This window comes from Cherax quadricarinatus, chromosome 82, assembly GCF_038502225.1.
Source record: "Cherax quadricarinatus isolate ZL_2023a chromosome 82, ASM3850222v1, whole genome shotgun sequence".
Taxonomy (NCBI): domain Eukaryota; kingdom Metazoa; phylum Arthropoda; class Malacostraca; order Decapoda; family Parastacidae; genus Cherax; species Cherax quadricarinatus.
In genome coordinates, this window is record NC_091373.1 from 8092915 (window position 1) to 8110088 (window position 17174).

Sequence of the window (17174 nt, forward strand, 5' to 3'; positions counted from 1 at the left end):
AATAATCACCTACAATAATAATCACCTACAATAGTAATCACCTACAATAGTAATCACCTACAATAGTAATCACCTACAATAGTAATCACCTACAATAATAATCACCTACAATAGTAATCACCTACAATAATAATCACCTACAGTAATAATCACCTACAATAGTAATCACCTACAATAATAATCACCTACAATAGTAATCACCTACAATAATAATCACCTACAATAGTAATCACCTACAATAATAATCACCTACAATAATAATCACCTACAATAATAATCACCTACAATAGTAATCACCTACAATAATAATCACCTACAATAGTAATCACCTACAATAGTAATCACCTACAATAATGATCACCTACAATGGTAATCACCTACACTAATAATCACCTACGATAGTAATCACCTACAATAGCAATCACCTACACTAATAATCACCTACGATAGTAATCACCTACAGTAATAATCACCTACAATAGTAATCACCTACACTAATAATCACCTACGATAGTAATCACCTACAGTAATAATCACCTACAGTAGTAATCACCTACAATAATAATCACCTACAATAATAATCACCTACAATAATAATCATCTACAATAATAATCATCTACAGTAATAATCACCTACAATAATAATCATCTACAATAATAATCACTTACAATAATCACCTACAATAGTAATCTACAATAATAATCACCTACAATAATAATCACCTACAATAATAATCACCTACAATAATAATCATCTACAGTAATAATCATCTACAGTAATAATCACCTACAATAGTAATCACCTACAATAATAATCACCTACAATAATAATCACCTACAATAATAATCATCTACAGTAATTATCACCTACAATAGTAATCACCTACAATAGTAATCACCTACAATAGTAATCACCTACAATAGTAATCACCTACAATAGTAATCACCTACAGTAATAATCACCTACAATAGTAATCACCTACAATAGTAATCACGTACAATAGTAATCACCTACAATAATAATCACCTACAATAATCACCTACAATAATAATCACCTACGATAGTAATCACCTACAATAATCACCTACAATAATAATCACCTACAATAGTAATCACCTACAGTAATAATCACCTACAATAGTAATCACCTACAGTAATAATCACCTACAATAATCACCTACAATAATAATCATCTACAATAATCACCTACAATAATAATCACCTACAATAATAATCAACTACAATAGTAATCACCTACAATAATAATCACCTACAATAGTAATCACCTACAATAGTAATCACCTACAATAATGATCACCTACAATAATAATCATCTACAATAATAATCACCTACAATAATAATCACCTACAATAGTAATCACCTACAATAATGATCACCTACAATAATAATCACCTACAATAATAATCACCTACAATAATAATCACCTACAATAATAATCACCTACAATAATAATCACCTACGATAGTAATCACCTACAATAATAATCACCTACAATAATAATCACCTACGATAGTAATCACCTACAATAATAATCACCTACAATAATAATCACCTACAATAATAATCACCTACGATAGTAATCACCTACAATAATAATCACCTACAATAATAATCACCTACAATAGTAATCACCTACAATAGTAATCACCTACAATAGTAATCACCTACAATAGTAATCACCTACAATAATAATCACCTACAATAGTAATCACCTACAATAATAATCACCTACAGTAATAATCACCTACAATAGTAATCACCTACAATAATAATCACCTACAATAGTAATCACCTACAATAATAATCACCTACAATAGTAATCACCTTCAATAATAATCACCTACAATAATAATCACCTACAATAATCACCTACAATAGTAATCACCTACAATAATAATCACCTACAATAGTAATCACCTACAATAGTAATCACCTACAATAATAATCACCTACAATAATAATCACCTACAATAATAATCACCTACAGTAATAATCACCTACAATAATAATCACCTACAATAATAATCACCTACAATAGTAATCACCTACAATAATAATCACCTACAATAATAATCACCTACAATAATAATCACCTACAATAATAATCACCTACAATAATAATCACCTACAATAATAATCACCTACAATAGTAATCACTTACAGTAATAATCACCTACAATAATAATCACTTACAGTAATAATCACCTACAATAATAATCACTTACAATAATAATCACCTACAATAGTAATCACTTACAGTAATAATCACCTACAATAATAATCACCTACAATAATAATCACCTACAATAATAATCACCTACAATAATAATCACCTACAATAATAATCACCTACAATAATAATCACTTACAATAATAATCACCTACAATAGTAATCACTTACAGTAATAATCACCTACAATAATAATCACCTACAATAATAATCACCTACAATAATAATCACTTACAGTAATAATCACTTACAGTAATAATCACCTACAATAATAATCACCTACAATAATAATCAATTACAATAATAATCACCTACAATAATAATCACCTACAATAGTAATCACCTACAATAATAATCACCTACAATAATAATCACCTACAATAATCACCTACAATAATAATCATCTACAATAATAATCATCTACAATAATAATCACCTACAATAATAATGACTTACAATAATCACCTGCAATAATAATCACCTACAATAATAATCACCTACAATAATAATCACCTACAATAATAATCATCTACAATAATAATCACCTACAATAATAATCACCTACAATAATAATCACTTACAGTAATAATCACCTACAGTAATAATCACCTACAATAATAAGTACCTACAATAATAATCACCTACAATAGTAATCACCTACAATAATCACCTACAATAGTAATCACCTACAATAATAATCACCTACAATAATAATCACCTACAATAATAATCACCTATAATAATAATCATCTGCAATAATAATCATCTACAGTAATAATCACCTACAATAATAATCACCTACAATAATAATCACCTACAATAATAATCATCTAAAATAATAATCACTTACAATAATCACCTACAATAGTAATCATCTACAATAATAATCACCTACTATAATAATCACCTACAATAATAATCACCTACAATAATAATCACCTACAATAATAATCACCTACAATAATAATCATCTACAGTAATAATCATCTACAGTAATAATCACCTACATTAGTAATCACCTACAATAATAATCACCTACAATAATAGTCACCTACAATAATAATCATCTACAGTAATAATCACCTACAATAGTAATCACCTACAATAGTAATCACCTACAATAGTAATCACCTACAGTAATAATCACCTACAATAGTAATCACCTACAATAGTAATCACCTACAATAATAATCACCTACAATAATAATCACCTACAATAATAATCACCTACGATAGTAATCACCTACAATAGTAATCACCTACAATAGTAATCACCTACAATAGTAATCACCTACAGTAATAATCACCTACAATAGTAATCACCTACAATAGTAATCACCTACAATAATAATCACCTACAATAATAATCACCTACAATAATAATCACCTACGATAGTAATCACCTACAATAATAATCACCTACAATAATAATCACCTACAATAGTAATCACCTACAGTAATAATCACCTCCAATAGTAATCACCTACAGTAATAATCACCTACAATAATAATCACCTACAATAATAATCATCTACAATAATCACCTACAATAATAATCACCTACAATAATAATCACCTACAATAGTAATCACCTACAATAATAATCACCTACAATAGTAATCCCCTACAATAGTAATCACCTACAATAATGATCACCTACAATAATAATCATCTACAATAATAATCACCTACAATAATAATCACCTACAATAGTAATCACCTACAATAATAATCACCTACAATAATAATCACCTACAATAATAATCACCTACAATAATAATCACAATAGTAACCACCTACAATAATAATCACCTACAATAATAATCATCTACAGTAATAATCATCTACAGTAATAATCACCTACATTAGTAATCACCTACAATAATAATCACATACAATAATAGTCACCTACAATAATAATCATCTACAGTAATAATCACCTACAATAGTAATCACCTACAATAGTAATCACCTACAATAGTAATCACCTACAGTAATAATCACCTACAATAGTAATCACCTACAATAGTAATCACCTACAATAATAATCACCTACAATAATAATCACCTACAATAATAATCACCTACGATAGTAATCACCTACAATAGTAATCACCTACAATAGTAATCACCTACAATAGTAATCACCTACAGTAATAATCACCTACAATAGTAATCACCTACAATAGTAATCACCTACAATAATAATCACCTACAATAATAATCACCTACAATAATAATCACCTACGATAGTAATCACCTACAATAATAATCACCTACAATAATAATCACCTACAATAGTAATCACCTACAGTAATAATCACCTACAATAGTAATCACCTACAGTAATAATCACCTACAATAATAATCACCTACAATAATAATCATCTACAATAATCACCTACAATAATAATCACCTACAATAATAATCACCTACAATAGTAATCACCTACAATAATAATCACCTACAATAGTAATCCCCTACAATAGTAATCACCTACAATAATGATCACCTACAATAATAATCATCTACAATAATAATCACCTACAATAATAATCACCTACAATAGTAATCACCTACAATAATAATCACCTACAATAATAATCACCTACAATAATAATCACCTACAATAATAATCACAATAGTAACCACCTACAATAATAATCACCTACAATAATAATCACCTACGATAGTAATCACCTACAATAATAATCACCTACAATAATAATCACCTACGATAGTAATCACCTACAATAATAATGACCTACAATAATAATCACCTACAATAATAATCACCTACGATAGTAATCACCTACAATAATAATCACCTACAATAATAATCACCTACAATAATAATCACCTACAATAGTAATCACCTACAATAGTAATCACCTACAATAGTAATCACCTACAATAGTAATCACCTACAATAATAATCACCTACAATAGTAATCACCTACAATAATAATCACCTACAGTAATAATCAGCTACAATAGTAATCACCTACAATAATAATCACCTACAATAGTAATCACCTACAATAATAATCACCTACAATAGTAATCACCTACAATAATAATCACCTACAATAATAATCACCTACAATAATAATCACCTACAATAGTAATCACCTACAATAATAATCACCTACAATAGTAATCACCTACAATAGTAATCACCTACAATAATAATCACCTACAATAATAATCACCTACAATAATAATCACCTACAATAATAATCACCTACAGTAATAATCACCTACAATAATAATCACCTACAATAGTAATCACCTACAATAATAATCACCTACAATAATAATCACCTACAATAATAATCACCTACAATAATAATCACCTACAATAATAATCACCTACAGTAATAATCACCTACAATAGTAATCACTTACAGTAATAATCACCTACAATAATAATCACTTACAGTAATAATCACCTACAATAATAATCACAATAATAATCACCTACAATAGTAATCACTTACAGTAATAATCACCTACAATAATAATCACCTACAATAATAATCACCTACAATAATAATCACCTACAATAATGATCACCTACAATAATAATCACCTACAATAATAATCACTTACAATAATAATCACCTACAATAGTAATCACTTACAGTAATAATCACCTACAATAATAATCACCTACAATAATAATCACCTACAATAATAATCACTTACAGTAATAATCACTTACAGTAATAATCACCTACAATAATAATCACCTACAATAATAATCACCTACAATAATAATCACCTACAATAGTAATCATCTACAGTAATAATCACCTACAATAATAATCACCTACAATAATCACCTACAATAATAATCATCTACAATAATAATCATCCACAATGATAATCACCTACAATAATAATGACTTACAATAATCACCTGCAATAATAATCACCTACAATAGTAATCACCTACAATAATAATCATCTACAATAATAATCACCTACAATAATAATCACCTACAATAATAATCACTTACAGTAATAATCACCTACAGTAATAATCACCTGCAATAATAAGTACCTACAATAATAATCACCTACAATAGTAATCACCTACAATAATAATCACCTATAATAATAATCACCTACAATAATAATCATCTACAATAGTAATCACCTACAACAATAATCACCTACAATAATAATCACCTATAATAATAATCACCTACAATAATAATCACCTACAATAGTAATCACCTACAATAATAATCACCTACAATAGTAATCACCTACAATAATAATCACCTACAATAATAATCACCTACAATAATAATCACCTACAATAGTAATCACCTACAATAATAATCACCTACAATAATAATCATCTACAATCACCTACAATAGTAATCACCTACAATAATAATCACCTACAATAGTAATCACCTACAATAATAATCACCTACAATAGTAATCACCTACAATAATAATCACCTACAATAGTAATCACCTACAATAATAATCACCTACAATAATAATCACCTACAATAGTAATCACCTACAGTAATAATCGCCTACAATAGTAATCACCTACAGTAATAATCACCTACAATAATAATCACCTACAATAATAATCACCTACAGTAATAATCACCTACAATAGTAATCACCTACACTTATAATCTGTTTATTTGAAGGTTTATGAGTGAACATAAACCTAACATAAACCATGCTGGCTGTGGTTTACGACTGTTCCCCTCCCAGCTGTCCTCATTTTAAAACGTTTAATTTTCTTACGTGGTTCACAGCCTCAATTTCTCTTAACCTCGTGTAAACACACACGCGGGTTTCCTCAAGTTAAGTCACGTTACATAAACTTTTAAAACCTATTTTAACCACAAAGGGGGGGGGTTAAAAAAAATTTCTTTACGTATGAAAGTTGGAGGGTCGAAAGAAACCTGGAAACGTTCAAATCTGCACGAGTTTCACTCTTGAAGAGAGGCTGTGTTGTGTCTCCAGTTGTTTCGCCTCTTTCTCTCTGTTATGTTCATGGCCGTCAGCGGACTTAATATCCTTGTGTGTGTGTGTGTGTGTGTGTGTGTGTGTGTACTCACCTAGTTGAGGTTGCAGGGGTCGAGTCCCAGTTCCTGGCCCAGCCTCTTCACTGGTGTGTACTCGCCTGTATGTACTCACTTATATGTTGTTGCAGGGGTCGAGTCATAGTTCCTGGCCTCGCCTCTTCACTGGTCGATACTAATTCATTCTCTCCCTGCTCCATAAGCTTTATCATACCTCTTCTTAAAACTATGTATGGAATTTGCTTCCACTACTTCACTTTCCAGATTATTCCACTTCCTGACAACTCTAAGGCTAAAGAAATACTTCCTAACATCCCTATGACTCATGTGGGTTTTCAGCTTCCAATTGTGTCCCCTTGATCTTGTTCGTGTGTGTGTGTGTGTGTGTGTGTGTGTGTGTGTGTGTGTGTGTGTGTGTGTGTGTGTGTGTGTGTGTGTGTGTGCGTGTGTGTGCACTCGTCTATTTCTTCTAACTGCGATTGTAGGGATCGAGTCAGAACTGGCCCCGCCTCTTCATTAGTCACTACTAGGTCCAGTCTCTCTCTGCTCCATGAGCTTTATCATACCTCTTCTTAAAGCTATGTATAAATCCTGCCTCCACTACATCACTCTCATGTGTGTGTGTGTGTGTGTGTGTGTGTGTGTGTGTGTGTGTGTGTGTTTGTGTGTGTGTGTGTGTGTGTTCTTCCTTGCTTGTGTGTGTACAAGTTGTAGTTAATAAATTTGATACATGTGCAATAATTGGATATCTTTGTTGAGAAAACGTTTCGCCACACAGTGGCTTCATCAGTCCAGTACAAATGAGAGTGGTGAAGATCGGAAGGAGCTTGAGGCAATCAGTCCCTCAGCCTGAAATCGATGTGATCAGTCCATCAAGATTGGTGGACTGATTACCTCAAACTCCTTCTCATCTTTACCATTCTTCCTTGTACTGGACTGATGAAGCCACTGTGTGGCGAAACGTTTCCTCACTAAAGATACTCAAGTGTTGCACAAGTGTCTACTTTATCAACTTGTCGGTTCTCTGAACCGTTTACGTACACTAACTGAAGTATCTGCCACAGTTCACGGCGTGGGTGGACGCTGTGATCTTCGTGTTCAGCCTTGAGAATGAGTCCTCCTTTAACGCCATCTACAACTACTACGCCAAGATGGCTCACTACCGCAACACCAACGAAGTTCCACTCATCCTGGTGGGCACGCAAGGTCAGTAACTGTTTCCTACCTTAATTTATTTAGTCTTTACAGCTTTCGACCTGATGAATTAGACACAAGTGCAACATCTGGATATCTTTATTTGTAGACGTTTCGCACCATAGTCTTCAAGACTAAGGTGCTCCTCACGAACTCCAAGACTGAGGGACTGATTACCTCATCTTCTGTATATAGTTCTACTTTCTTCACATTATGCCCTTGTATTGTACTGATAAAGCCACTGGATGGTGAAAAGTCTACAAATATAGATACCCAGATGTTGCACATGTGTCTAATTCTTCATCTTGTCAGTATTGTATACCATTCATATACAACTTTCGACCTAAGATATCTTTCATAACGATGCACTGTAAGTACATATCCTAATTGTTGACGTCGCTTAAGAGGACCAATTAACCACCCTGGTGAGTAGTGTCTCAGACACGGCCCTGGACAGTCTTACACTTAGTGGTGTATCTCCCTGTGTATATATATTGAGAGTTAGTTAAATCCACGTTTTAGAGCTTAAGGTATTTGTGAATGACAGCGTCCTACTTACCTCAAAAACGGCGCTTATGACCTCTGGTATTTGACGTTCCTTAACCTGAAAGAACAGCTTCGGTAAGTTCTTGCAAGAGTTTCCGCACTCTGCTGTCCTCTGCTGTGACAGCTCCAGGTAAATGAGAACATGGTTATTTTATTCGTCTGGTTACGTTAGGTTATGTAAGATTCGTCAGGACACAGGACAAGTGTTTCCTGACGCCGGTCTTAGTCAGATGATGACCCGCCATTGGAGCTTTTGGTCATCTGACCGAGGCCTTTCCCTAGCTTACCGGTCCACCCCTTTAAATATTAATGGTTATTATTATAACAATTTCTTGATAATTCACCATGGAAAACTTTCGTTCATATTCGCTCTCTGACCAGGTTTGAGGAATATAATGATAGTGTAATAACCTGTGTGACATGTCAAGATATTAATGAAAATAGGATACGAGATATATTAAGCAAATTCCCTAAATTTGCTTATAACAGAGAGGTGAACTGTAGATATAAATCCAGATGTACTCCTGTTAAACCTTTTGAGTCCTAGTTCCTAGGCCTCTTTTGTATCCATATGCTCTTGCGCTACCCTCCACAGGATGGATACGAGGTGCACATTAAACTAGCCACTTCGGTGGCAAAAATCTAAATGTGACCAGGCTTTCCTCGCCAGCAGTGCAAGTTGTTGGTTTCCCTACACGCAGCTCAACGCAAGCAGAAGATGAAGATTGAGACACTTATGCAGCATATTGGAATCTTTTTTCAGGAAACGTTGAAACTCATCAGGGGAAGGCGTAAGGAGAGGAGGAGTATGAATAGTCCCTCACTTTGTCAAGTTCCTTCTTGAAGACAGTGAGTGTTTGTGCCTTCTTCAACTTGTCGTGATCTGGCTGAGTTAAACTCGGGTTTATCTGCTGACCTTCTGGTGACTGCTTTATTTTATCTGCTGACAACCATTGCGTATGGTGATACCTGGCAGCAGTCTTGCCTTTCTCATCATACACTTGATATCTTCTTCCTGTCGCTCCTTGGCACCTTGTGTTGGTGTAAGAGAGGTGGGGTGATAGGGTAGGAGAGCTGAGACTGGTTATGGTGGGGATAGTGGTGGTGGTGGTAGTGACTGCCACACCACAACATGACACACCACTGGTCCAGCCTGTGTTGACTCACCTGCCCTTATCTGCCCTTTTACACTTTCACTACTGCTGCCACTGTATCTGCCGCTACACCACTACCCTTCTCCACTTTTGTGAATATAATAGTTTGATAAACATTCTGCTTGCGCGTGTGCGCATGTTTGTGTGTGTGTGTGTGTGTGTGTGTGTGTGGTGTTTACATATGTGTATGGATGCTAAATAACACTTTGATTGTGATGGCTATGACACACATGTGACAGGTGTGTCTGGTCATCCATGCTAGTGACCAACTGTGAGTCTCGTCAACCATGCTTGTGATCAGTTGTGTGTCTGGTCAGCCTTGCTAGTGACCAGTTGTGAGTCTGGTCAATCATGCTTGTGATCAGCTGTGTGTCTGGTCAACTTTGCTAGTGACCAGTTGTTAGTCTGATCAACCAAGCTTGTGATCAGTTGTGTGTCTGGTCAGCCTTGCTAGTGACCAGTTGTGAGTCTGATCAACCAAGCTTGTGATCAGTTGTGTGTCTGGTCAACCTTGCTAGTGGCCAGTTGTGAGTCTGGTCAACCATGCTTGTAACCAATTGTGTATCTGGTCAACTGTGCTTGTGCCACGAGCTGACCTAAGACCTACATAACTATCACTGCCTGACTAGTCATGCAATTTCAGCAAGCAGTGGTCGCAAGAAGCAACAGTTTGGTTGATTATGCAATCAATACCTTACCTTACTTTCGATTTGCCTTTGATGAGTAATAAACACAAATGCAGTGTAATGCAACCCTTTATTGATAACGTTTCGCCCACACAGTGGGCTTTATCAAGTCACAATCAGATGTGTTTGTGACTTGATAAAACCCACTGTGTGGGCGAAACGTTCTTAATAAAGGATCACATTATGTTGCATTTGTGTTCATTTTTCCATCTTGATCAAGTCAATAAAAAATTTATATGTACTGAAACGTTGTCTCAATAGTTTACTCTGCTAAAATTTGTATTTCCCTTCATTCAGAGCCCCGAGTTTCATGACCTTGCACTCGCTGTTGTTGAATTCCAGTAGCTGCTTCTCCCACCAGACCTCTTCAGTTTTTTTTTTTTGGTAGCCTTCCTCTGTGTTCTGCAGTGTTTGTTCTCTTCTTTTAAATAAATAGAACACATCTCAGCCATGTTAGTTGCGTACATTAGGAGCGATAGCCATCCCAGAGCGAATGTTTGTGTGATACCACTTAGCATATTGTGTGTGTGTGTGTGTGTGTGTGTGTGTGTGTGTGTGTGTGTGTGTGTGTGTGTGTAACTGTTGCCTCTGCTGTGACACAACAGACAGACAGTCTGACCTCCACCCTAATCCATCAGTACTGATTGCTTCACTCTCTCTTCCTCCTCAACCTTCCTCTCCACTCTTCCATCTTCCTCTCCACTCTTCCATCTTCCTCTCCACTCTTCCATCTTCCTCTCCACTCTTCCATCTTCCTCTCCACTCTTCCATCTTCCTCCACACTCTGCCACCTTCCTCACCACAATCTCATCTTCCTACTATTCCCCACCATCCTCCCCGCTCTTCAATTTCCTCTCAACACACTTTCCATTTGCCTACCCTTTCATAAGAAAGAACATAAGAAATAAGGAACACTGCAACAGGCCTACTGGCCCATGCGAGGCAGGTCCAAGTCTCCTTCCGGCTTAAGCCAGTGACCCAACCTAGTCAGGTCGTGTCACATCCACTTAAGGAAGGAGCACGGCATCAGACCTGTTAGCACAAGCTAGCCAGGTCCAACTCGCACCCACCCACACTCACTCATGTATTTATCTAACCTATTTTTAAAACTACACAACGTTTTAGCTTCTGTGACAGTACTCGAGAGTTTGTTCCACTCATCCACAACTCTGTTACCAAACTAGCGCTTTCCTATATCCTTCCTGAATGTGAATTTTTTCCAAGTTAAAACAATTGCTGCGAGTTCTGTCTTGGCTAGATATTTTTAGCACGCTATTTACATTCCTTTTATTTATTCCTGTTTTCCATTTATGCACCTCAGTCATATCCCTCCTAATTTTAAGCCTTTCTAGAGAGTGCAGATTCATGGGATCAACTTTGTCATCCTCCTTTGTACGTTTTCCAGAGCATTTATATCCATTCTATAATACGGTAACCAGAACTGTGCAGCCTAATCTAAATGAGGCCTAACCAAAGATATAAAGAGCTGAAAAACAACCTGAGGAATTCTATTATTGATACTTCTTGACATGAAGCCAAGGATTCTGTTCGCTTTATTGCGAACACTTATGCACTGTTGTCTTGGTTTTAGATTACTGCTAACCAGAACTCTCAGATCCTTTTCTCAATCAGTAATATTAAGAGCTACATTATTTAGTTTATATGTGGCATGTTTTTTTCCTTTCCAATGTTTAGAAATTTGCATTTGTCTATATTAAACTGCATCTGCCACTTCTCCGACCACTGCATCAGTCTATTCAAATCTTCCTGGAGTGCTCTCATGTCCTCTTCAGAATGAATTCGACGACCTGTTTTGGTGTCATCGGCAAATTTGCTTATGTCGCCGTTTATTCCCTCATCTATGCCGTTTATGTAAATTATGAACAACAAGGGGCCCAACACTGACCCCTGTGGAGCACCGCTAGTTTCACGCCCCCACTCTAATTTCTTCCCATTTATGCAAACTCTCTGCTGCCTATCTGCCAACCACGCCTCTGTTCCATTCTTCTCCATTCTCCTCATTGGTCTCCTTTATACCATCTATCGCAGTATTCCATCTCTGTTGTTCCTTTTTCCTACAAGATTTTTATTTTTCTTACTGGTGTACTAGCCCATGCTAGGCAAGTCAAAATCACGTAATGGCCCATGCTAGGCAGGTCCAAATCGCCTATTGGCTCATGCTAGGCATGTCCAAGTCACCTACTGGCCTAAACCAGTCAGGTCCAACTCACACCCGCTCATGTATTTATCTAACCTATTGTTAAAACTACACAAGGTTTTTAGCTTAAATGACGCTACTTGGGAGTTTGTTGTAGTTACCTCATTGTCTCTGTGGAGGTCATAAGCTCTAGTTCATGACCCCCTTTGTGCTTCGATTAACTAATGTTTTTTTTGGGGGGTCCCACCATATGTTTCTGGGGTTTTGAGTTGTTCTCCACTGCAACCTTTCCTGTGACTGACTGTCCAGCCTGACACTGTGACTGACTCTTCAGCCTGACACTGTGACTGCCTCTCCAGCCTGACACTGTGACTGCCTCTTCAGCCTGACACTGTGACTGCCTCTTCAGCCTGACACTGTGACTGCCTCTTCAGCCTGACACTGTGACTGCCTCTCCAGCCTGACACTGTGACTGCCTCTCCAGCCTGACACTGTGACTGCCTCTTCAGCCTGACACTGTGACTGCCTCTCCAGCCTGACACTGTGACTGACTCTCCAGCCTGACACTGTGACTGCCTCTCCAGCCTGACACTGTGACTGAGCCTGACACTGTGACTTCCGCCTGACACTGTGACTGTGACACTGTGACTCTGCACTGCCTCTTCACTACTGACTGACACTTCCTCACTCTGTGACTGACTCTGCATATTGACACTTCCTCACTCTGTGTTTAATACCTTTTGGCAATTTAGGAATATCCAGGCCGCCTGATTTGTTTTCGACGATTTGTATATGCTGGGGTCGAGGTATAGCTCCTGGCCTGACTCTTAGGTATTATCAAATGAAGTTAATAAGTCCTGACCTCCAGGACCCAGTCATACCTGCTCTTGAGACTGCGTATGATGTTGCTCCCACTTGCCATTCTAACTTCCCTGTGATACATGTACATCTCCAGATAACATTGTTGACCACGAAGAAAGTATTCTTGTATAATTGCAGGTTGAAGAGTTGATGTTTGTATTACTGTTGGTGGAAAGTTCCTCTCCCTTCCTTGCTTCCTATCTATCTCCCTTCCTGGCTCCCTATAGCTTTTCCTTGCTTCCTATCTCCCTCTCCCTTCCCTGCCTTCCTCCCTGGCTTCCTCTCTCCCTACCTTCCTTGCTTCCTATCTATCTTTCTTCCTGGCTTCTTATATCCTTTCTTGGCTTTCTATCTCCCTGTCTTCCCGTCTCCGTCTTCCTGGCTTCCTATCTCCCTGGCTTCCTGTCTCCCTCCTCCATCCCTTCCGGCTCTCTTCCTCCCTGGCTCTTTCTTTCCCTTTCATTCCTGGCTCCATGTTTCTCCCTAGTTCCATATATCCCTGGTTTCTTTCCTCTCTCCCTGGCTCCCTCTCCCTCCTCCTCCTCCTTACTGTTCTCTCTCTCTTTTGAGAGTTATCAGGTAAAACTTGGTAACGACATGGTTCATAATTGCTGGCCTCCTTAAGTTAGTGAGCAGCTTCCTGTTACTCTCTGTGTTTATCCATGTACTTTATATCTCCTTAGTTTCGCCTTCCTGGTCTCTCTCTCTCTCTCTCTCTCTCTCTCTCTCTCTCTCTCTCTCTCTCTCTCTCTCTCTCTCTCTCTCTCTCTCTCTCTCTCTCTCTCTCTCTCTCTCGCTTCCTTCATTCCACTCGCAGTTCACCTTAACCACTCTACTCCCTGTTTACCTCAGCCACTCTACTTCCTCCACTTCCCTCTCTGCCCACTCTCATTCCCCTCTCTGCTCACTCTCATTCCCTCTCTCTGCCCACACACCCCTCTCCCTTCCGTTACCTCACTGTTGCTAAGGTTGTTGTGTTATTGGTGTCACTGGTGGGATTTTGTTGGTGACGGATTAATCCATGACGATAATGCTTATGGTGTGGCTGGTGGATTTTGTTGGTGATGAGTGTTAGGTTGAGATATTGTTGCTTTTGGTGATGGTATTGATGTTATCTAATGACTATGAAAGTGATGTACAGTACTGACAGATTGATAAGACACACACATGTAACAGTTAGGTATCTTTATTCCGAAACGTTTCGCCTGCACACTAGGCTTCTTCAGTCGAGTACAGAAGAGTTTGCAGAAGCAGTAGAGATGTGAAGACGATGTAATCAGTCCATCACCCTAGACCTAGTTTCCAGTAGACTTATTCAGTACTCGACTGAAGAATCCTACTGTGTAGGCGAAACGTTTCGGAATAAAGATACCTAACTGTTGCACATGTGTCTTACTCATGTTGGCTATTACTAGTGTTGACGAAGCTTTTATAAGAATTTTAATGATAATTTTAATGATAGTGATATAAAGGCTAGTACTACTGATAATAGTGGTGATAAGTATAAGGTTAGATGGTGACAATAAAGGTTATAGTGAACATGAGTGATAAAAGCAGCGACAGTACTGATAACGATAGTGACACCTGCGGATAAAATTAGTGGGTGGTGTTCCAACCCTCACTACTCAAAACTCCCCTCTCTAACTTCTCCAAAAAACTATCTGTTGTGGTTAGCACCCAGGGGGGGGGATGTGTTGGAAAACTCCAGTACCTCCTGGAATGTTATTTTGTGTAAGAAACTCCAGTCCTACTGGAATGTTATGTTCTGTGTAATTGTTGGTCAGTGTGTACTGGTAATCCAAGGTGAGGGTTGCTCAGTGTATTGGTAATCCCTGGTGAGGGTTGGTCACTGTACTGGTAATCCCTGTCCGGTTGTTGCTATGGCTGAATTGGTCTGTGTAATTAGCATCGGTGTAGGGGTGCTGCCTCCCCCTCAAACACACACACATGTAGGGTGAGTTGAAGGGGTGATGGCCCTCACAAACACGCACATGTAAGCAGTGGCGAACCAACATTTTTGAGGCCCTGAAGCTTGAACTGTTATGGGGGCCCCTTCGCAGCCCCTTCTCATACAGTAGAAGCATTGGACGTGTTTCTTTACACCGGTTGTCTATGTTTACCCATCAGTAAAATGGGTACCTGGGTGTTAGTCGACTGGTGTGGGTCGCATCCTGGGACAAAATTGACCTAATTTGCCCGAAGTGCTTAGCATAACAAGCGGCTTTCTATATAGTAGTATGTCATTGATGTCAGCTAGGCCTGTATACCTCGTACATGTACTTGTAGAAATAAAGACATTATTATTATTAAAGTCGCTCCTGGAGCCCCTACGGGATTAGGGCCCCTACAGCTTAAGCTTCATTAGTTTCATGGTAGATCCGCCCCTGCATGAGAGAGGTATGTGGTAGGGGTTCTGAGCTCCCACCATACACACGCACACTTAGGCAGTGTGACACTGGGAGAAAGTGCCAGTATTATCGTGACTAATAAGTGGAGTCCCCAAGGTTCATTACTAGAGCCATTACTGTTCCTGTCGTATATAAATGACTTGCCAGATATAATCGAATCAGGTTTCTCTCTACAGAGAATGAGAAACTACCCAGAAAACTTCAAATAAGAGAGGAAAGTGGCAGGCACCCTTGAGGAAGAGATAAACTGCAGAAATGATCAAACACACGAGTATAACTCAATAATTAGTGGATCTTATTGTTCATAATAATTAGTGAAAAGTGAAAGTACAGAGATGAATGTTTTCAGGAAGAATCAAGGACTGGTGTTAATTACCAGGCTAATACAGACCGGTCATTAACATAGTGGTGTAAGTCTCCTGACGATGGTCGTAGTTATACAGTGACCTGTTAAACATCCACCTATCTACCGGATCATCGTTTTCGGTACATTAAAAAATAAAGTATGTATACAGAGTAGATTCCTCAGATAGTTGCAGATACTGGATGAAGGTGATTTATAATGCAGTTACAACAGTGGTAATTCAATATTTTATCATCATCGTAGCCACATAAGGTGTGGTGGATGTGGAGGAACAAGTGGAGAAACATAAGGCAGAGAGAGACGCAAAGATAGATGAGGGAGAGATGGAAGGTGGGAAGGTATACACTCACAGTGTGGTCAACACAGACAGGTCATGTGTTTTTGATGTATTGTGGAGGTCGTTGTTGTGGTGGCTGTTCTCTTTCCACCAGTACTAGCACCAACACTACCACCAGCACTAGCACCAACACTAGCACCAACACTAGCACC

At 37.4% G+C, this 17174-nt stretch overlaps 1 protein-coding gene across 2 annotated transcripts in view; it reads left to right on the forward strand.

Moving 5' to 3' along the window:
• Positions 1-17174, forward strand: part of CenG1A (Centaurin gamma 1A) — a 675383-nt gene that overhangs the window by 526580 nt on the left and 131629 nt on the right. For both annotated transcript variants that reach the window (XM_053797287.2, XM_053797288.2), the window contains exon 4: positions 8379-8520. In XM_053797287.2, coding sequence (XP_053653262.1) covers positions 8379-8520 — 142 coding nt within the window. The remainder of the gene's footprint in view (positions 1-8378; positions 8521-17174) is intronic.